Consider the following 21,435-nt stretch of genomic DNA (forward strand, 5'->3'; position numbering starts at 1 on the left):
TTTTTTATAGGATTATCTAATTTCAATCCCTTAACAGTCATAAAAAGTGAACTTTGGTTGGTATCTTTTCTTGTCAAACTCGTCAGATGGCCCCTTCCTATCTAAATAGTTGGTTTCTGGCAAAAAATGCTGCAAGGTTGACCAGACTTTATACCTGTAGTGGAAAGTGTGCCTCTGTAAGAATGTTAACAGTAATAAGGTTCAGATTGAGTGTACAGCAGACACATCCATGTGCAGTATGATCCTGTATGGCAGCAATATGAGCTCACGGCTGTAATGCAGACCAGAGCCTTTAGTGCATGCATTAAAACACTAAAACTTCATGAAAATGTCTTGTAGAGTGATGTGTGAAATTGCGTAACTTTTTCCAACCTACATGCATACCGATTTACTCTCTGTACTACCCCGTTACCCTTTTTATAGGTGCTCATAAGCACGCTCTGACCCACAATGACCTGGGTGGAATGGAAAGGTTTGTTTGATTTGAGCAGAATAATGAAATGATATCAGTGAACTGGCAGTCTTGCCCTGTTTTTCTATGCTATTATTGGTTTTAATTGATGGAGGTTTTTATCAACTCTGCTGATGCTGCTAAAGAGTTTTTGATCTCAGTAGAGGTTGTTAATTGGAACAGAAGCCAGCTGCTTTTTTTTTGTTTTTTTTTGCCTGGGTCGACTGCAGTTCAGTCTGTGTGTGTGTGTGTGTATGTGTGTGTGTCTTTGTAGGGGAGGTTAATTGTCTTTGAGGCTTTGGAAGCAGGAGAGATTTTGGTGATTTGTGCTCTGTTGAAGTTAAATGTGTGTGTGTGAGAGAGAGCAAGCAATAAAGAAGGTTCTTTATTCAGTAACATAGTTCAATCTGAAGGTGACTTGGCTGCCTCACCTTCTGTGTGCAAAATGAGAAACCAGTAAAAAAAAAAAAAAAATCTGTGAAAACCACATAAAAACCACATTAAAGCGGTTCATATGACTTGAGCACTATATTCCAAGTATTCTGAATTCATATTATGGCTTTGCGAGTAGAACTGTTTTTGTATTTTTGTTGGGCTTTTTTATATTTTATATTTTACATTTTTTTATTTCAGTTTTAATGACCTTAAGGCTGGGTTCACACCGCACGCGTCAGCGGCACATGAGCGTCGCGTTAGCAACTGCAGAGACGTGTGAGTATTCACACTGGAAGCGTTTCTACAGCGGCTCCAAGCTACATATAAAGTGAGCATTTATTTATAACGTATATAAACGTAAAATAAATAAAAATATATACAAAAAGCCTCGTGTCATTCATTGCTGCACACAAATGAGGTAAGCTTTTGTGTTTTACATCATCTGACACATGAAAATGTTTACAACACAGCAAACTCAGCGAAAAAAGGCAGCAAACTCGGGTTTGATTTGGGTATGCAAGAGCCTATATAGCTGTGTGTAATAACTAATGTTTATATATCATATTTTCTGGTTCGTTTATTTTAGTTTTTTATAATATACCATACTTTAACCCAAACTGAATAATTAAAAACAAGTTTAAATGAGTAAACCTTCTATAAATATTTTTTAATATAAATTTTCTTTCCTGACATACTTCAATTCTTGTTAAAAAACACTACATATGCTTATTCTGTGCATTTTGAGCACTTTTTGTGTGAAATCATATTTATTTTGTCCATCAAAGGTGTACTTTCACTTTAATTGAGCGTTAGCAGAAGCGCAGCAAAAATACACTCAGCGCTGAAACAGTGGCGGCACTGCTGCTCCTGCAACGTGCTGCCACACAGCGTCTGCGTGCGGTGTGAACGCTCTCATCTGTTAACATGGGCGCCGAAAAAAATACGCGCTCCTGACGCGTGCGGTGTGAACCCGGCCTAATACTTCATCTTAAACTTTTTTTTTTTTTCGGTTTTCAAGGTAATGTGTCTAAACAATTTTTTTTTTTTTTTTTTTTTAAGTGTTTTATTTTTACTTTTAGTGTTTTTATTTCAGCTTTATTTTAATTACCAAAACCAATTTTTCATAGTTTTAGTTTTAAATAACAATAACAATAACAATAATATACTGGAATTACCAAAAGTGTAAAAAAAAAAAAAAAAAAATGAAGATTAACTGAAAATCTTGTCTTCCACCACAACTCTTAAGTCATATTCTATGGACGCTTGTTACCGCCACTAAATAAAGAATAAAAAAGATAATTGTGTTTACGTCTCAATGTAAACTCACAATTGCGAGAAATGAAGTCAGAATTGCTGGACGTAAACTCGCAGTTGTGAGATATAATCTCGTAATTCTGACTGTTTTTTCTTGCAATTCTGACTCTTTTTCTCGCAATTGCGAGTTTATCTCACAATTCTGACATTATCACACACAATTGCGACTTTATATCACACACTTCTGAGAAAAAGTCGCAGTTACCTTTTTTATTTTTTATTCAGTGGCAGAAATAGGCTTCCATTTCATTCAGTTCAAATTTTCTTTTAGTCTTGTTGGTTACACTTTATTTTACAGTGCCGCAGTTACATTGTAATTACTCAAATAATTACTAAGTTCAATTAATTAACTACATGGCCTTTACATTGCTATAGAGTTACGGTTAGGGTTTGGTTTAGGATTAGTTACTTGTAATTATGCATAATTTACTGTTATTACTATAGTAAGTACATGTAGTAACGTGTAACTACGGCACTGTAAAATAAAGGGTTACCGTATTGTTTTTCTTTATTCTAATTTGTTAATGTCATTAGTTATTAGCCATAACATTTTTCTTTTCTATTCAGTATCAGAAGTTTAATCTTGCTATTTAAAATGTATACAGCCAGGTTTTGACATTAATGATGCCAGAATATTTAAACAAATACTTTAATGGTGCCTTTTATCATTTTTATTTTACCTTAATTGGATGGAAAAGGGCAACTTGTACATGGTGCATTACTTTGCCCTTTTTGTATTCCACTGGAAAAAGAAAGTCATACAGGTTTGAAACGACATGAGGGTCAGTTAATGATGACAGAATTTTTATTTTTGGATGAACTAACCCTTTAACCTTTGTGGTAGAGATGCTGATTTTAGTTTAGCCTTTGATAACCTGTGGTTTCCTTTTTGCAGGATTGCCTCAGGAGAGGCTCTCATTTGGTTTGAAGATAATAGATCAGCATCTTTAATCAATTTGCTCACACAGAGCCACATGAATATTGCACATGCATGTTCAATTGTAAAATAATCCCTATTAGTTTTACTGTAATGAATCTGTAAGCATTAACAGAGGAACCAGTGGGTTTTTTTGGCCTTCATGGCTATGACGCACATTATCGTTCAGTCTGGCCGTTTTTGGCGGCGACAGAGCAACATGTTGCATACGTACTATTGTGAAGAATGCTGGTAGGGTCTATGAAAAGACCACTGCAGACACACGTGAGCCAGTTACAAACTAACTGCACAGATCACATGGCAGTCAGCCCGACAGATGGATATGATACATAACATGAGAGATTATCTTAATACCAGCACTCTGTCTTCATGTTCTGCTCTTCAGTAAATGCAAAAAACATGGATGAGGGCCTAGCAGGTTTTCACATTACAAGAAATGGATATTTGTCTGTGCTATGATACACGTTTTCATGTAAATTTGTGTCAGGACACCTTTTACATGCAGTGTCTCTGTAGTTTTAATAAACGATTGACAAAATATGGAGGAGAAATTATTTATGTAAATTGTTTTATTAATTAAAATATTGCATTCAATGCTATTTATTTATGATACATGCCAAGCAAATTAAGCTTATTATAAGCAATGCGTTACTTTACTAGTAACTTGAAAAAACATACCTTATCACGTAACTGAAGTTACTTGTAATACGTAAAAACAGTATTCCTCAAAATGAATAAAAACAGTGAAATGCAATCTCAGAATAATGCACAAACCTGCAATAATTAAATATATATTAAATCAAATAAATGTACTTAATGTTTTTAATCTGACTTTATTAACCAATGTCTTTGCTGCTGACCTTCAATGATCTGATTCAACCCTAATAAGCAAAAATGACTAGAAAAACATCACATTTGTGATCAGCTTAAAGCTTACTCATTTCACTTTTGGTGTGAAAGGACCTTTACATTTGCCAAAAATAGAACTTTTCTGTTGTTATTAAAAAACAAACAAGCAAGCCAAGCCCAGCTGAGGAAAAAGTAACGCAAAAGTAATGGAGTAACGCAATTTTGTAATGCATTACTTTTAAAAGTAACTTTCCCCAACACTGCTCAGCATCATATCAGAGCATTTAAAGGGGCTATATGTAAGTATTTTCATGTATGAATTGCTTTTTTTTTTAAATTGCCACATCACTATAATCAGATGCTTTTTTTTAAACTGCTGTTTTCTCACCGAAAGATAACTTCGCTGTGAATATATCTGGGCCTTGAATCACGTTCAGTATCTTGTACGTTATATGTGCACGAGTGTGAACGTGAGCAGTATGATGGCTGAAGTTCTCTTAATGGCCACTGGTGTCACTGATAACAAGGGTTTCTGAATTATAGCCTCTTTAACACCTGCTTAAGCTATATTGTGGGTGGTTAGTGAGTAGGACACGTATTTGGACTGAAATATAGCGCACAGTCTTGGGGAAAGTTACTTTTAAAAATAATGCATTAGTACGTTACTGCCTCAAAGTAACTAATTGTGTTACTTTTTATGGAAAAAGTTACTTTTTCTCACCTGGGCTTGCTTGCTTGTTTGATTTGATTGTTTTTTAATAACAAAACAAACAAACAAAAGTTCTATTTTTGGTAAATGTAAAGGCTCTTTCACACTAAAAAAGAAATGATTAGAATGAAGGGAATGCATATTTACACCTGTACAGTAGAGGGCGTAGCTCAAACAAACCTTTCAGCTGTGCTGCAATTCTGGACTGCAGGAGAAGAAAATTCAACACACTTCAGCAAAAAAATAAAAATTAAAAAACACATGGGATGTTTAACTAAAGCCATTTTTGCTTATTAGTATGGTTGAATTGGATCATCGAAGGTCAGCAGCAAAAACATTGGATAATAAAGTGAGATTAAATACATAAAGTATATTTATAGTATTTAACATAATTTATTATTGCAGGTTTATGTAATATTCTGAGTTTGCATTTCACAGTTTTTATTCATTTTGAGGAATATTGAATCTGTTTTTGTGCAAATGAAATGAGCGAATGGAAGTTCACACAACAGACACAACACCTGCACTTACTCACGATTTCTCTCAACATGAGGACAGGAGATCTGTCAGTCAATAAATTGGAAAACAAAGTAACTACTGTTAATTATTTGAAAAAGTAACTTAGACATTTTGTTGTAAATGTAAAAGTAATGTGTTACATACTAGTTACTTGAAAAGTAATCTGATTACGTAACTCGCGTTACTTGTAGTGACCCAGCTAAAGTGGTGCAACCATTTATGTAGTTAATTCTCCTCAATTGTGTGTCTCTATTTTGCAACAGAATGTTTGGAGATCTTTTCCCCTGTTAAGTCCCCCATCTTCCCCCATTCTGACCACATTTATGGCTTTTGTATAATAGCATGTGCTTGGCGGGATGCTGTATGATGCAGACTCTATAGAGCAGTTCAGATTAATGGACGGTACATATGGCATGTTCACTTTCCCTCTTGTGCTGTTATTACAAGACAAAACCTCTTGCAGCAGAGAGAGAGAGAGAGAGAGAGAATCACTGGAACAGTTTCTAGGAAAAGTGTTCTGTTTTAGATTTATAATCTTCAGGTGAAGATCTGTTTCAGACACACGTGCAGAAATTGTATGATCTTTATAGTTAATCTGACTTCAGCTAGGATTTGTGGTGTTGGTTAACTTTAGGAGCCAACCATTTTTTTTTTTTTTCTTCCAATAACTAACCATTTCTTAACTTATTCTATAGTTGTTCTTAGGTAATAATAATAATTATTATTATTATTATAATCCAACCGTCTCCATTGACTTTGTATTGCGTGAGGCTGCCTCCTTGTCATTGCTGACTTATAACAAAAAACAGAACAATGTCCAAAAGCTGCTATGTGACAAGGTGTGCAGCAAACAAGCTAAAAAACCCGAACCAAAAACCCAGAAGTTTTTATTAGCTGTCGACCCAAAAAAACTAGCGTTTAAGGACACAAAAGTGGATACAGGCAATTGAGAACTACAGCCACTGGAGGGGAACATAATCAGCGACAGGAAATATAATAGATAAAACTGACATTTGGATATTTGACTTATCAGTGACTAAATGTTTACTGCACACATAGGTATACTGAGGCATACTGAGTGTCAGGATCCTAAATGCGCTCTGTCTCTATTAAATTGACAATAACAAGATTATTTTGAGAAAAAATTGGATTGTACCACAAAGTTTACATTAAATGCTGAAGTGGAAAATTTTTGCTGTTCCCCACTCAATCTAGCGATAGTATTAAAATCTATGTATGTTTTTATAGTCCATATAGTACTGGCTGTAGACCTCCACATCCTTGTCAACTGAAATTCCTTCTTTGATTTCCAGCTCCCCTGTTTGCATCTGATTTTGAGCTGTGGTTAGATGGGTGAGCTCCAGGTTTCCAGACAAGGTGCTGATATTAAGGTTCAGCTAATGTACAGTGAATTAGTGTCATAACACAAATCCTACAAATCAAGGCCAGGGTTTGGCGTAGCCTACACTAAGTCACCCCTGCCGAACTCTGGCTCCATTACTGCTCATCTCCCATTATCTTATCCATGATTCTCAGGTGGCAAATCAGTTTCCACGAATACCTCCTGGACTGGTCTTAGAACAGCCTTGTTTTGTTTCAGTCTGGAAAAAAATATTTGAATATACATTTAAATCCTTTTAACAGCTTGAAAGTTGCCAAATGATTTTGTCTTTTCAACACCTGGTGGGCTGTTCCGGTGTGTTTTAGGGTCTAATGGAAAAAAGAAATGTGAAGTCCGCACACTGAAAATAACTGCTCCAATAAATAATTTATTAAATAATGCAACGTTTCGACCAGCAGGTCTTCATCAGGCACAAACATGTGGCATACACTCAACTCTTTATAGATGGACATCAGGTGTTGAACTTAATCAACCTGAATCAAGTTTTAGGGTCTACTCACACTAGGCACTCTGAACTGTGCCCGAGCACGTTTGACCCCCAAAGCCCGGTTCGTTTGACAAGTGTGATCGCTCCGTTCCCTGCCCGGGAGCGGTTCGTTTAGCCGGCCCTGGCCCACTTGGAAGAGGTGGGCCAGAGCGCGGTTCGGTTGGGCTCGAGCGCGGTTTGCAAACAGTGTGAGTGCTAACCGTGCTTGAGCACAGAACAGCTACTACTTTTGTGTTTGCTACTGTCATCATTATGACGGCAAACATCTTTATTACTACTTTGATAGTACACTTATCAATTCATATAATTAATTAGTGTATTTGGGTTTATAACGGGTCTGCTTCTCACCTTTGATGAACAGGAATTGTAGTTTGCGAGTAAAGCTGCAAATTCTTCTAGTAACATCAGCTGCCTTTGTAATAATCTTCTGATATGTGCAAGAGAAATTTGCTCCGTGGTATAATAAATATATTAGGCAGTATCTTAGCGAAAGTGCATTTCTTCCCATTTTCTTACATGCAAAAAGTTGCATCGTTTATGATGTAAGCGTGCTCCGGCTTAGAATGTTAAGTGCAGTGTGAGTGCAGGCCAGCGGGCCCCCTTAGTGGGCATCTGTGCAAATGCACTTACATAGATATGTCACTGCTGCTACATCTTAAAATTATGTTTCATTTTCAAGAGACATAAAAGAAAGTGGAAGAAAGGGAACATAAAACACTGCTATGATCCCTTTTCCATGGACTTCCCACTGCTTTGAAGACACTTGTGAGATAGCAATGCTCCCTTTGAACAGAACCAATTTTCTTCCTGTTTTTGTGTGAAGGCTTGATATCTATAAAACTGAGAATCACAGAAGATTTTTCCTTCTTCAGACTGGTCTTTTTGCTTCCCTTGTTTCTGCTTGCCTCATGGGTTTCTCTGGGTTCATTCCCATGCATATTATTCAACTGGTTACTGCCAGAATAAGGTACTAAAATAATGCTTCTTTTCTAGTTTATTGTCAGAATATACTTTTCTAATTGCACAGTTGCTGATTCAAATGCTTGATTAATCCTTTTTGCACATCACCCTCTAGCCCAAGACTGGTTGCCCACTGAAGATAAGCAGTATTGAGCCTGGTCAGTACCTGGAAGGGAAACCTCCAGGGAAAACCAGGTTGCTGCTAGAAGAGGTGTTATTGAGGCCAGAAGGGGGTACTCACCCTGTGGTCTGTGTGGATCCTAATCAGGGCATGACATTAACTTTTTTGCTCCCCAGCCACTGTGGCTATGGGTTTTTTGGTCACTAGCCACTCAGCATTTTCAATGGCCACCATTTTGACATCGATACCGTGGGGAAAACCTGGCATATAGATATTTTTTAGTATTATCTCAATTTGGCTGCTGTCACGTGTTTTCTTACTCAACTGTTTATGTTTACTGTTCACTTAAAACATAACAGGTTTATATGAATACTCACCAAGACTGGCGTTTTTACATTATTTTGTGTGTATTTGAGTGTTTAAACACAATAAGTAGCAAAAAAGAACTGAATTTAATACTGAGAAGTGGCTTGTTTGTGTGTCAACTCACTGTCGGCGAGATGAGAGAGGGGAGAAAAAGAAATAAATCTTGTTCTGTTTCCCAAAACGCATTGCCTTCCGGTCCTCCACCAGCTGGGTGAACTCCTGCTCAATGCTTGGCGGTGGTGCTAAATATCCCGCGGTGGACGGCTCTCTAACTTCTTCGCTGCCTGGTTGACAGCGACGGCTCCTTCAGGTTTGGGCAGCTGGCAGTGAGTCCCCTACTCCCTGCTCCTCCCCATCATGGTGGATGGCAGCAGGCTCTGGTCTACGGCAAATGGTGGCGCGACTCCACTCCCTCTCAGAACCCAGGCAGCCAGCAACGAGTTTGTCCGTCCCCCCGGCAAGTCAATCCAGCCCACCACCTGGAGCGTCCATGGCAATAGGATCTGCTCGATGGCACAGCGGATTTCCCACACCAATGAGGGCTTTTTGACAGCACGTTCCTCCTTCCTCCCGGGTTTCAGCTTCAATGTAACAAGGTTTAACATTCAGGGAAGGAGGCGAATGGCTCTCTCATCCTTCACTATCGTCGCTCCTTCTTTTATGCTCCCGGAGCCCATCCGTGAAAAACTTGAGGTGCGGCGCAGGTGACACTCATTAACACTCGCGCCAGCGGCCTCGCTCCATTCCCATGGCTCTCATCCTGTTTGCTACAGTTTTGTTTTGTTTTGTATCAGATGATGCCACTCTGATGGCATCTTCTTCTTGCAAAGAACCTCCCAATAAGACATGAAGGCTGATCAACTACAGTTGTTCATTTGAAGCCTGTGGTACTGCTGTTACTGATTTGAAGAACTCAATGATAACCTTGACAACCGGCCAGCTCGACTAATTAAGTTCAGTTAAATTTAATAGTCACTGTTCAGTTCTACCTTGGTCTCAGAAATGCATTACATCACAGAAAAAGAACGGAAATAGCCATTAACCTTGTGTTTTCTTCTCCGAGTTGGGTAGCAATTGTTTTCATTAAATCTCAGTAGGTGATTTTCCTCATCACAGATTGTGAAGTTGGGGGTTCAAGCTCTAATTTGGCAGATTTGTTACACATGGAGAAATTGATTCAGCAGAAGTGATTTCATTGGCATTTCTTGGTGGTTGTTGTTGCTGGAGACAATGCAGAAAGCACACTTATTTAGCTCTGTGTGTGTTGGCCCATATGCTCACATCTGTGTTTGTGTATGTTGCTAAGCTGCTACCTCCACAGGTTGCTGACTCATTAAGTCACTGCTTGCTAGTGTGACCTCATGAGAGATTGCGGTTGCATTGCTTCTGAGTTTAAGTTGGGTTCATTCCTTATGTACAATCGTGATGAATATGTTTGATGGTTATTTTAACTCTTCTTGAAGTCCCATCACGAAATCAGGCCGCTCTTCTCCCATTTACTGACAGCTGACAGGAATTAAATCTGTCTGTGTGGTTGAATGCGTATCAGAGTTTGTTTTTGTGTTTTAATGGTGCTAACAGCTCATTTGAAATGGATTCTCTGCTGGAAAATGTCTAAACGCTTAGTGTAATTACATAACGCACGGTTGCAGTATTCTAGTCGGGAGTTTCCAAATATGAATTTCCAAGTGTGACCATTACATCGTTTATTAGACTGTCGCTACGGCTGTAATCTTGGAGCTAACAGATCGTTTCTTAGATGACAGAACAGTCAGAGTTGAGTTTTCATGTTCCTGTCTTAGAGATTTAGCATGTCAGATTGATGTTTATCCAATGGTGTTTCTGCCAAATACACATTGTTAAATACTATTTTAAACGCTTTTCCATTCTTATTCAGTCAGTCACTCGTACCATGCGAGTAACAGAGGATCAACACAATTTTCGGATGATTGCCATCCAAGTCTGAGATAATTCCTGTGTTTAGATTCAAAATTAAGTGAATAAAGTCTGATGGACCGGGAAATATTCAAGCTTGAAACCTTAAAAGCCCAATTACTGCTACTTTCTAGGGTCATTGGTCACGAGTGACAGTTTTGTCCTGAGTTGATTTGTTTTTGGCACTCTTGCTTTCTCGTGTTGTTCTTGGTTCATTGATTGTTTTTGTCCAGTTTTTCAAATCACAAACCAGCTGGAGCATGATTGTTTTATGTGACTATTTTTTTTTTTTTCAGGAGCTCTCTAGTTGTGGCTGGAACAAGAAGGAGAAGCACAGTTCAGCGCCGAATGCCGTGGCCTTCACACGACGCTTCAACCAGGTAAACCACACTTTTAACTGTTGCCCCACTTTTTATTGTTGCCCTGTGTAATTTGCAATGTAGGTTGGTGATAATACAAGGATAAGAGAGAGAGAGCTTATTGATAATATTTTAATGCACACTTGCAGTGTTTTATTAAGCTCTTACAGTGAAATCGGACGATTCATCTTTTTTTTTGTGAAGTACAATAAACGTCATAAAACTCATCTTTATAGTTGTGGCCATCATTCGGATGGTACAACATGCCTGTACTAATATAGGGATTAAAAACAAGAAGGCAATATAAGTTATAACCATAATTGAACTAAACTATACCTGTTCTATCTCCATGCAGCATATATTCGCAGTTTCTGACATTATTGTTAAATATTGTAGCTTCTGCCAGATTGCCTTCCGTATTCAACTTATGAAAAAAGTGTAAAAGACGCGTCAGTTATGCTTTTTCTTAAGTTGAATACAGAATGCGGTCTGGCAGAAGCTAGATATTTTACTTTATAACTTGTTAAATAGGGATATTTTTCTTACACAAACGCATCAGAAGGTCTTTATTAACCCCCCCCCCCCCCCCCAAATAAATATATTTTTGTATATATGTAATAATGTAAAACTCATTACTGTCATTACTCCTTGCTGAATAAAAGTATATACTTTTTATTTTATTTTATTTTTTCCTTACTATTCATTACTATAACTACACTTTTTCCAACCAAAATGATACTCAAATAGCTCTTTGGTCAGCAGGTTTACTAAAGCAGGAAACATGTTTATTGCTTCTGTGGCCACAGGTATTTGAGAGTTGGCTTGTTTTAAATAAAATGAGTGTAAATATTTCAAAAGGAAAAAAAAGGTTTCCAAAGGTTTTATGTGTTATAATTCAAAGAGATTGGGCATCAAAGTGCAGAAAAGGGGTGGTCCAGGTAAGTGTTCAGGTCACGAGGGGTGGAGGCCTCTGTATTGGCTCAACTTCCCAAACTGGCATGCTTGTAATGCACTGGCTGAGCATTAGCGCCTGCGTTTGCGAATGAATATGTTTCTGGCCTAAATAACTTGACTTTATTGTCTTGGATTGGCTAGGATGGAAAATTACGTCACCGTCAAGGTTCTTGTTAACAGAATTTGGACTCTATGCTAACACAACACACTGTGCATTAATGTGATTGCATGTCACAGTCACTTTCAAGTGAATAAGACAAGTGGGAAACTGGACTTGCACTGACATTCTGGCTCTAATGTGAGAAGGTAATGGGAATGTTTAAATAGGTTATCACTGCCTTGAGGTCTGAGCAGAGATGTTGGATACACACCGGGGTTGGGAAACACTGATTTGATCCATTTGGCCTTTGAAGAAATATGTGGCCCCCTCTGAGTGCGTACAAGTTTCTGTGTGCAATCATTGCTTCATTATTGGCAGAAGCTGATAGTGTGTAACCAGAAGGGAATTATCTTCGAATAAAGTTTATAAGCAAAGCAGAAGTTGTTTTTCACGCTTCAAAATCTTCAGTTTAAGACTTCAACGCACCCTCATAGACACAGACTCTCTTGCATGAAAATATGGCCAGCACTCTGTAAATAATATGAGAATATCAGTGAGGAATTTGTGTTCTGTGGAAACTTTTCTCAATATACATCTTCAAAACGGCTTAAACGGCTGTTCAGGAACCCACACATACTCGCCTGCCAATACAAATGTACTTTCTGAAGGATGATGCCTGGAAAGGCGAGAACAAAAAGTTCTAAACAGACCTGGAACATTAGTTAGAACCTAATGTCACCTAACAGCAAACTGTGTGCGTTTTATATGTGAGATTATATTTTATATGCATGTCTGTGTTTCAATACGAAAGGGCTGTGTGGTTTTTGTAACACCAACAGTTTTGTTATCTTTCAGTAGTAAGCTGATCACCTGTAGATTTTGTAAATATTTATTAGTTAGCTAATCTGCAGTAGTTTTGTCATCACTTAATAGTTAGCTAATTGTCAGTACTTAGTGATCATTTATTAGTGTTTTATTAGTATTTTATTTAATAATTAACTAATTAGTAGTTTTTAATCACCATTTACTAGTTAGCTTATCATCAGTAGTTTAGTGACCTTTAGTAGTTGGCTGGCCATCAGTAGTTTGTCATCATTTAAAACTTTGTTCATTAGCAGTTTTGTAACATTTTAGTAGTTAGCTGATCAGTAGTCATTTAATAATTAACTAATCACCAGTAGTTTTGTAACCTTAGTAGTTAGCTGATCAGTAGTAGTCATTTAATAGTTGACTAAAGTTAACTAATCATCAGTAGTTTTGTACTTTAACTAATCATCAATAGTTTTGTAACCTTAGTAGTTAGCTGATCAGTAGTCATTTAATAGTTAACGAATCATCAGTAGTTTTGTAATCTTTTAGCAGTTAGCTGATTATCAGTAGTTAGTAATATTTTAGTAGTTACCTGATTATCAGTTATTAGTAATCTTGTTAGCTGATTAGCAGTAGTCATGTAATAGTTAACTAATCATAGTTTTTGTAATCTTTCAGTAGTTAATAATCTTTTAATAGTTAGCTGATCAGCAGTAGTCATTTAATAGTTGACTAAAGTTAAAGGTGCCCTTGAACCCTATTTCACAAGATGTAATGTAAGTCTAAGGTGTTCCCCAGAATGTGTCAGTGAAGTTTCAGCTCAAAATACCTCATAGATTTTTTTTTTTTATTATACCATGTTTTAACTGCCCATTTCGGGGTGTAATTAAAAATGCGGCAATTCTATGCATGTACACCTTTAAATGCTCGTGCTCCCCGCCCCCAAGCTCGCAACTCTATAATGCATTGCATAAACAATAGAATAAGTTCACACAGCTAATATAACTCTCAAAATGGATCTTTACAAAGTGGTTGTGATGCAGCATATCAGATCACGCAAGTATGGTATTTATTTCGCGGATGTTTACATGTGATCCTGAATGAGTTTGATAGTAGCCTATGCTGCGGCTAACAGGGCTAATGCTACACTGTCTTGTCCTTGCTTGCTTTACAATAGCCTACCTGCATAACTTCTGATGATTCGGCTGTGCAGCTCCTGACCTTAATACTGGTTTGTCTAATGCCTTGAACATGGGCTGATATATGCAAATATTGGGGGCGTACATATTAATGATCCCGACTGTTACGTAACAGTCAGTGTTATGTTGAGATTCGCCTGTTTTTCTGTGGTCTTTTGCACAAACAAGATTTACAGAAGAAGGTGGAAACAATGGTGTTTGAGGCTCATGGTCATTTCCATGTACAGAACTCTTATTATTCAACTATGCCAAGGTAAATTCAATTTTAAATTCTAGGGCACCTTTAACTAATCATTAGTTGGTTTTAGTAGTTAGCTCATTATCAGTAGTTTATAATCTTTTATTTTTGTCATTCACTTTAACCCTCTGGGGGGTAAAGCTGTGATTCACACCTGAGGAGACAAAGATCCACATAATGAACCGCATAATCAGCCTTTCAGTCAGTTATGTGTGAGGAGACTAAGAACAGGAAAAAGTATTTCGTTTTGTAGTTTATTTAGAATACAGTTAACCATATAAATGAGAGTAAAAGGCCCATTTTGGATACACAGTTTTACCTGGAAATAAATCCTGTTCAGAGATATAAGTGAACATCACTTGTTTCTATGCACAGGAGAAAGAAAGAAAAAAAACTTTCCTGCTTCCAGTCAGTGATCTCACTATCACATGTCCATTGTGGGCCAATATCTGGTCACTATGGTTCTCAAATCTTTGAGAAAAAAAAAAAAACTGTGAGCATGCTGATAACAGGATCTTATCAACTATTGTAACATTAATATAATGTCCACTCTTAACAAAAAAACATGATTTTTGTGATCTGATGCATGCACATATTATTGCACATCATGTGAAGAAGGTTTTGTATAGGCCTATTATATTTTAAATTATGTAAAGTATTTTACACATTACTATTTTTAATGGTTTTGAAAGAATATACAGAAAAAAAACTACAATATTGTGAAATATATTTTGCTATTACAGTTTAAAATAATGGTCTTCTGTTTTAATATGCTTTAATATATATGTTATTTCTGTGATGCAAAGCTTAATCTTCATCATTCATTGCGAACAAAAGCTTCACTGATGTGGCACTTCACATAGTGGCTATTTTACATAATCTGTCCAAAACAGGCCAGAGGAATCTTGTCTAAACAAAGACTGTGTGGTAGTCTAAACAAAACCACCCTTCTGCACCATTTATTCACACAGAGACACAGAACATGCAGGATTCATATTCAAACAGTCTTTTTGCTGCTTGATATTCACAGACTCTATAGTCTATATCACAATTAGAATAAAAACTTAAGAATAAAAAACATTCACAATCATCGGCTTGATCAAGTTGATCCTCGGAATGAAATGGAAACCAGTCCTCTGAGGTAAATCCTTTTAAAGTTATCCCTCACTGCATCTCAAAACAGTGAAAAGTACATGAATCTGACCAAGCTTGATGCGGGTGTTGACTTCATGGATCGCCTCAGAAATTGTGTTTGAATGCAGCATGCTCTCCTTGGGCGTGGCCGCATTAGCGAATAATGAGGTGACTCATGAACGAATGACATCCCTCTCTTTTCAAACAGATTACATAAACAAAGAATATTTGTTTACATTATTTAAAAGCTGACTTTTCAATGTTTCTTTAGATATACAGTACAGTCCAAAAGTTTTTAATGTTTTTAAAAGAAGTTTCGTCTGCTCACCAAGGCTACATTTATTTAATTAAAAATACAGTAAAAACAGTAATAATGTGAAATATTATTACAATTTAAAATAACTGTTTTCTATTTGAATATATTTCACAAAGTAATTTATTCCTGTGATGCAAAGCTGAATTTTCAGCATCATTACTCCAGTCTTCAGTGTCACATGATCCTTCAGAAATCATTCTAATATGCTGATCTGCTGCTCAAGAAACATTTAATGTGTACAATTGTACAAAATATTTGTGTACAATATTTTTTTTCAGGATTATTTGATGAATAGAAAGTTCAAAAGAACTGTGTTTATCTGAAATCTAATCTTTTGTAACATTAGAAATGTCTATTATTACTATTTCTTTCATTTCTTTTCAAAAAAATAAAAATTCTTACTGACCCCAAACTTTTGAACGGTAGTGTATAATGCTACAGAAGCTTTGTATTTCGGATAAATGCTGTTCTTTTGAACTTTCTATTCATCAAGGAATCCTGAAAAAAAAGTACACAACTGTTTTCAACATTGAAAATAATCGTAAATGTTTATTGAGCAGCAAATCATCATATTAGATTGATTTCTGAAGGATCATGTGACAATGAAGACTGGAGTAATGATGCTGAAAATTCAGCTTTGCATCACAATAAATTACTTTGTCAAATATATTTAAATAGTACACAGTTATTTTAAATTGTAATAATATTTCACAATTTTACTGTTTTTACTGTATTTTTGATTAAATAAATGTAGCCTTGGTGAGAAGACGAAACTTCTTTTAAAAACATTAAAGTATTATCTAAGTTACAGTTCATTTTCTGAGGAGTATCAGAATTAGTAGATCAGAATATTCTTTATTTTGCAAAAAGCACAACATATTGTTTTTACTGTGAGTGTACAAAAAAATAAAAGAAGACATTTCACAGATTTGAATGATATATAACTATTATTTGTATTTCCACAATTGACAGAGTATTTTGAGGCTTTCGCATTGGTAAGAAAAAAAAAACAGGTTTAATTGCCGGCGCAACTGCTGACCCCTGAGAGTTAACCAAAGTTATTGACAGTATCTCTGGTTCAGTTGTACTGTATAATTCACTGTTATTGTGTAAAATGAAATGTTAATGTTTATATGAATATAAACACTGGAAAGTACTCTCACCATAAATATACATCATTTTCTGTTTTTTTCTCTCCGGCTAGACCCCTATGCACCCCACTTCAAAGACTCGCGCACAAACAATTTTACCCAATGAATTGGTCTGTCATGCACAAATATGGAGTGCATTTATATATGTATTCAGTGTAGGAAATAAAAGAAGCAAACTCGGGTATAAAAACACATGCTCACACAGAAAGACCCTACAGATTACCCACTAACAGATGTTAAAAATTAGCCACATATGGATATCTTTTACCAGGGATATTTGCATAAGGTCTGTTGGCCAGTAGTCCTCTCTCTACTTCTGTTTTTTCTTTTCCTTTCTTTTTTTAGTCATGTTTTTCTTAACTTGAAAAGAAAGGTGTGCAGAGATGAATAGAGTAAGGGGAGACCAGATTTACATGTCTAGAGGCTCAAAATCAGGCTAAAAATCGATTTCCTGCTTGTGTTTTATGCAGGTGCAGGTGTGTATAATAGAGATGCTGGTGTGTGAATGAATGAGACAGAGTTTTTGCGCTGTACTTGTAGCTTTGAGTATAAATTTCTGCAGTACCATGCTGCCTTTTCTCTTCATTAGTCATTAGAATTAAATCCTTTCAACTGGTTTGAGGCATTCCGGTTTTATCCAGAGGCACTGCAATCCAATCTCGCAACAACAAACAGGGGAACACACAGCAGGGGAGATGGTGAAACAATGACTTCACTGTGTGTGCGTCCCAGTATCAGACATGTGGGAAGGAATGGAGAAGGGGGGATTGTGGGAAGGAAAAGCCTGGAAAATCAACAGGAGAAATGGAAATGGGGTGCTGAGGTTGGCAGGGGTTGGAGGAGGTCGAGCAGGGTAGAGTTGAAGAGTGATGTTCCAACAATCCATTTCTGCAGTTACATAACGTCTGAACCTTAAAATATAATGTCTTTTCTTGTCTTCGGTTCTTTTTATGTCTCATTCAATCTTTTTCACTTTTTGCCTCTACTCCGTCTTGTCTTGTCTCGTGCCCTACTTCTGTCTCTTCTCTTCCTGTTTCATCTTCTCTTGGTTTCCTTTATTTGCTTCTGTCCTCTTCTCCTCTCTTCATGTCTTGTCTCTTCTCTTTCAGTCTCATCTCCTTATTCTCTTCTTCCTTTGTCTCATCTAGTCTTGTTGTTTTTTGTCTCTTCTCAGTCTCGTGCCATCCTCTCATCTATCTTCCAGTCTTATCTCCTCTCATTTTCCATTTCGTTGCTTTGCTTCTCTTCTCCTCTTATTCTCTTCCTGTCTCTTGTCTTAATTCCTCTCACCGCCTCCTCTTGGTCCTTTATCTTCTTGTCCCCACTATGTCTTGTCTCTTTTCCTCATTCTCCTCCAGTCTCATCTCATCTCCTCTCATTCTCTTCTCTTTTGTCTCATCTAGTCTTGTTCTCTTTTTGTCTTCTGTCTCATCCCGTGTTGTCTTGCTCTCTTCTTGTCTCATGTCTCATGCTCTTCTTGTTGTTTGTCCAGTCTCTTCTCATCTCAATTTCTCTCACTCTCTTGGATCTTCTTCTTGTCTCCTCTTAGTCTATCCTCTTGGCTCCTCTATTCTTGTCTTGTCGCTTTTCTACCTTTTTTCCTCTCAGTCGCTTCTCTTTGCTCATTCTCCTCCTGTCCATATTGTCTTACCTCAGTTCCTCTCATTCTCTCCTCATCTCTTAATTTCTCCACTAGGTATCTTGTCTCAACACAACAAAGACAAGAAAACGAGACTGGAAGAGAAAAACCAAGACCATGAGTCTCGTTTCCTTGTCTTTACTTCTGTTCGCGACTCATCCTCTTCTTGTCTTGTCCCATCTTGTGTCTCTTCCCATCTTTCCATTTCCAGTCTTATCTCCTCTCATCCTATTTTATTTACACACACTCAAAAAAAAAAAAAAGTTCTCCCTGTCTCTTACTGTCTCTTCTCATCTGAGTTCCTCTCATTCTCTTGTCTCCTATCAGTCTCTTCTTGCCTCACCTTGTCTTTTTTCATCTCGCCATTGGTGGTCTTGTCTTTTCTTTTCTATCCTCATCTCCTCTCATTCTCTTTTTGTTTCTTCTCTTATCCTCTCATTTTCTTTGTGTCCTTTTTGTTCCTCTTGGTCTTACATCTTCCAGTCTCCAGACTCCTCTAATTGCATTTGCTCCTTGTCTACTTTCCTCTCTCATTATTGTCTTGTACTTTTTCTATGCTTTTCATCTGCTTCCATTCTCTTCTTCTCATTTTTCATCTCTCATTGTTGTCTTGTCTTGTCTGGACTTTTCTGTCCTCTTAGTTTATTCTCTTCTTGTCTCTTCTATTTTCACCTTGTCGCAAAGTCTTTTTCACCTCTTGAAAGTGACATGATGTGTAGCCAAATATGGTGTCCCATACTCGGATTTTGTGCTCTGCGTTTCACCCATCCAAGTGCACACACAGCAGTGAATATTGAACACACCCAGAGAAGTGGGCAGCCACTTTTGCTGTGGCGCCTGGGGAGTGATTTGGGCGTTTGCCTTGCTCAAGCACTGTTCACTCACTACATTTCCTGCCAGTACTGAAACTCAAAACCACAACCTTCGGGTTACAAGTCAGATTCTCTAACCATTAGGCCACAACTGCCTCACTTCTTTTCTTGTCTCGTCTCTTCTCTTATTGTTTCACTTTGTCTTTTCTTTTCCGGTTTAATATGTGATGTCAAAAATATTTATGATTAGAAAACTACTAAATGATAACAACAACATATGATCAGTTCACACTACTCTCATTTCTTCTATATCAGACATTTTGCTGTTAAATGCATATGACCCAACTGGTGCAGTGTCTCTGCGCATTTGGCAAAAGGTTTTGTGTGTACAGTTTAGGTGTGACTGTGGTGTAGTCTATAGTAATGAAAAAAATATCTTGACTATGGCAATATTAATCAGCTATCAATGTCTCTCTTATGTTTTGTCTAATGTTAGGTGAGTTTCTGGGTGGTGAGGGAGATTCTTCATGCTCAGACTCTGAAGATCAGAGCAGAAGTGTTGAGCCTCTATATCAGAACAGCAAAGGTAAAAACACTCCATACAGCACATGTGAGCTTCTACTTAAGTGATTGTTTTTGTATGTGTTGCTAACCTTCTTTCTGTTTTTCTGCAGAAACTGTGTGACATGAATAGCCTCCATGCAGTGATGGCGGTAGTATCTGCTTTACAGAGCGCTCCCATCTTCAGGCTCTCCAAGACCTGGGCTGTGAGTTATTTAATGTGCTCCATATTCCATATTTTTCTTATTTGCTAAAACATATGGTAACAGTGAATTTAAAGCCTTTATGTATAATACATTTTTTCAAAATGTACTTTATAAAGCATTAAAGGGATAGTTCACCCAAAAATAAAAATTTGATGTTTATCTGCAAACCCCCAGGGCATCCAAGATGTAGGTGACTTTGTTTCTTCAGTAGAACACAAATGCTGATTTTTTTTTTTTTTTTTTTTTTTTTTAACTGAAATAATGCATGTCAATGGGAACTCCATCTATAAGAGTAAAAAAAACCCAAAAAAAACATACACAGACAAATCCAAATTAAACCCTGCAGCTTGTGACGACACATTGATGTCCTAAGACATGAATCGATCGGTTTGTGTGAGAAACCAAACAGTTAATATAATTTTTTACCTCTAAAACACCACTATGTCCAACTGCCCTGCAAATCCGGTTGGTGATGTCTCACACTCATTGAAGCAAAGCGCGAGACATTACTTCCATCATCAGAACGTGTTTTCTGACCTTAGTTGGACATAGTTTTTCATCAACAGTGTCTTGCGTCAAGACATTTTGTCTTTTGAATAATATTTTATAAAAAAAAATATTTAAAAAAAATCAAAGCATTGTATGTCTGTTTTTGGGTCAGCTGGTTCATTTATTATCATTCTGTCCAACCCAGCTGTTGTGTATGTCGAAATTTCGACTCCTTTTCATGTGTTTACAGGTTGTGAAATTATCCAGGACTCCAACACACTCTCAGTTAGTTATTGATGAGCGCTGGAAACCGCTAACAGATGAATCACTGCAAAACCTTGAGCTGTTGCTTTCCAGTACTCAGATTGATGAACAACAAGAAACTCTGTTTAGTCTCCCCCCCCTTTTTAGTTTTTACTGGAATTCAACCATGCATTTCAATTCCCAAACATTATACCCTCCATCTGAACACACTCAATAGAGGAAGTGATTTTTATGCCCCTATAATTTATTAAAATAGCATAAAATGTTGAGTGTTTTGGTGAATATTCTATCTAAGGAGAGAAACGTTGAAGTTAATGATATTCTTAAAAACTGAACGCTTCGGTTTCTTTAAAGATCAATAACTTGTGCTAATGCTAAATCTAATACTGAAGTTTCCAAAACACTTGTCTCTTTCTACTATAAAATGGGCCAAATATCTATAAAACGGACACTATTCCTTGGGCTTTTATAACTTTACAGTGTGTTTGCTAACAAATCAGTCTGTAGATGAGCATGCACTTGGGTTGCTAACATTCATTAGCATAGTTTTCATTAGCAGATTTTGTTTAGAAAATCCCTCTCAAGACTTATAAATATAAATGCCCACACTTGTAAATGTTACATGTTGATGTATAGGAATCTGCTGACCAAGCATGTTTTCATAACTGCCAGCAACTGGACATTTGTTAAATATTATGCTTGTTTTTGAGACTGTCCT

General features: G+C 36.9%; 1 protein-coding gene across 4 annotated transcripts in view; it reads left to right on the top strand.

Annotated features, from left to right (window-relative positions):
- Window positions 1–21,435, top strand: part of ralgps2 (Ral GEF with PH domain and SH3 binding motif 2) — a 148,454-nt gene that overhangs the window by 62,908 nt on the left and 64,111 nt on the right. For all 4 annotated transcript variants that reach the window (XM_067384770.1, XM_067384771.1, XM_067384772.1 and 1 more), the window contains exons 6-8: window positions 10,782–10,865; window positions 19,694–19,783; window positions 19,872–19,964. In XM_067384770.1, the coding sequence (XP_067240871.1) occupies window positions 10,782–10,865; window positions 19,694–19,783; window positions 19,872–19,964 (267 nt within the window). The remainder of the gene's footprint in view (window positions 1–10,781; window positions 10,866–19,693; window positions 19,784–19,871; window positions 19,965–21,435) is intronic.

Source organism: Chanodichthys erythropterus, chromosome 4, assembly GCF_024489055.1.
Source record: "Chanodichthys erythropterus isolate Z2021 chromosome 4, ASM2448905v1, whole genome shotgun sequence".
In the NCBI taxonomy this organism is placed as follows: domain Eukaryota; kingdom Metazoa; phylum Chordata; class Actinopteri; order Cypriniformes; family Xenocyprididae; genus Chanodichthys; species Chanodichthys erythropterus.